Genomic DNA, 1472 nt, shown 5'->3' with positions numbered 1-1472 from the left:
GGGGGGGGGGGGGGGGGTGAGCGAGTCAACGGACGAATTGAAGAGCCAGTCTCGCCGAGATGCGGCCGAGGTGCGGCCGAGGTGCGGCCGAGGTGCGGCCGAGGTGCGGCCGAGGTGCGGCCGAGGGGCGGCCTGCGGGGTGGTCGAGAGCGAGCGGCGAGTCGACGATGAGCGAGCCGAAGGCGGCGACGAGGCGGAGCTCCGCCAGGGGTGGCGTCCCGATCTGCACCTTGTCCCCCAGGCCAAAGCCGGCCGTGTCGGCGACCGCCAGCCGAGTCGCGCCCGCCGCCACGGGCTCGCTCAGCGTGGTCGTCAGAGGGGGCGTGCCGGCGAGGGACGGGTCGTGCAGCTGGTCGAGCATCGCCGTCTCCTGGAACGCCTCCGCATCGTGCAGCCACGCGGGCGTCGCAGTCGACTCGATCGGCGGCGGCGCCGCGAGGTACTCATCCAGCAGCGGCTGCTCGGCCGCGCCGTCGGCCGCGCCGCTTTGCTCGGCGAGGTGGGTTGGGGGCCCGTCCGGAGCAGCATACTGATGCGGGGCGGACTCCTCCTCCGCCGCGTACCCCTCCTGCGGGTACCCCTCCTGCGGGTACCCCTCCTGCGGGTACCCCTCCTGCGGGTACCCCTCCTGCGGGTACCCCTCCTGCGGGTACCCCTCCTGCGCGTACCCCTCCGCCGCGTACCCCTCCTGCGCGTAGCCCTCCGCCGCCGCCTCCGAAGAGGGCGGCGCCTCCGCCGCCTCGAGCTGCACCACCGCCGTCCCTGCGGGGGGGGGGGGGGTGAACCAGTCAACGGACGAATTGGAGAGCCCGTCTCCCCCAAATGCGGCCCAAGGGCGGCCCAAGTGCGGCCCAAGTGCGGCCCAAGTGCGGCCCAAGTGCGGCCCAAGGGCGGCCTGCGGGGTGGTCCAAAGCGAGCGGCGAGTCCACCATTAGCGAGCCCAAGGCGGCGACCAGGCGGAACTCCCCCAGGGGTGGCGTCCCGATCTGCACCTTGTCCCCCAGGCCAAAACCGGCCGTGTCGGCGACCGCCAGCCGAGTCGCGCCCGCCGCCACGGGCTCCCTCAGCGTGGTCCTCAAAAGGGGCGTGCCCGCCAAGGACCGGTCCTGCAACTGGTCCAACATCCCCCTCTCCTGGAACGCCTCCCCATCGTGCAGCCACCCGGGCGTCGCAATCGACTCGATCGGCGGCGGCGCCGCGAGGTACTCATCCAGCAGCGGCTGCTCGGCCGCGCCGTCGGCCGCGCCGCTTTGCTCGGCGAGGTGGGTTGGGGGCCCGTCCGGAGCAGCATACTGATGCGGGGCGGACTCCTCCTCCGCCGCGTACCCCTCCTGCGGGTACCCCTCCTGCGGGTACCCCTCCTGCGGGTACCCCTCCTGCGGGTACCCCTCCTGCGGGTACCCCTCCTGCGGGTACCCCTCCTGCGGGTACCCCTCCTGCGCGTACTGCTCCTGCTCCGCAACGTACTGGTC

The 1472-nt window shown here is 73.6% G+C and overlaps 2 protein-coding genes across 2 annotated transcripts; both read right to left on the bottom strand.

Annotated features, from left to right (window-relative positions):
* Nucleotides 1–499: 499 nt before the first annotated feature.
* EMIHUDRAFT_60324 (hypothetical protein) lies at nt 500–703 on the bottom strand (the record flags this gene model as incomplete). Its single annotated transcript, XM_005793325.1, has 1 exon — nt 500–703. A coding segment is annotated over one exon (204 nt), but the record flags the coding sequence as incomplete, so codon positions are not given.
* Nucleotides 704–1247: 544 nt separating this feature from the next.
* EMIHUDRAFT_60365 (hypothetical protein) lies at nt 1248–1436 on the bottom strand (the record flags this gene model as incomplete). Its single annotated transcript, XM_005793324.1, has 1 exon — nt 1248–1436. A coding segment is annotated over one exon (189 nt), but the record flags the coding sequence as incomplete, so codon positions are not given.
* Between the last annotated feature and the right edge of the window lie 36 nt (nt 1437–1472).

This window comes from Emiliania huxleyi, assembly GCF_000372725.1.
Source record: "Emiliania huxleyi CCMP1516 unplaced genomic scaffold EMIHUscaffold_1015, whole genome shotgun sequence".
Lineage (NCBI taxonomy): Eukaryota > Haptophyta > Isochrysidales > Noelaerhabdaceae > Emiliania > Emiliania huxleyi.
Note: the sequence above shows the minus strand (reverse complement) of the source record. Positions and strands in the feature narration are given on the sequence as shown.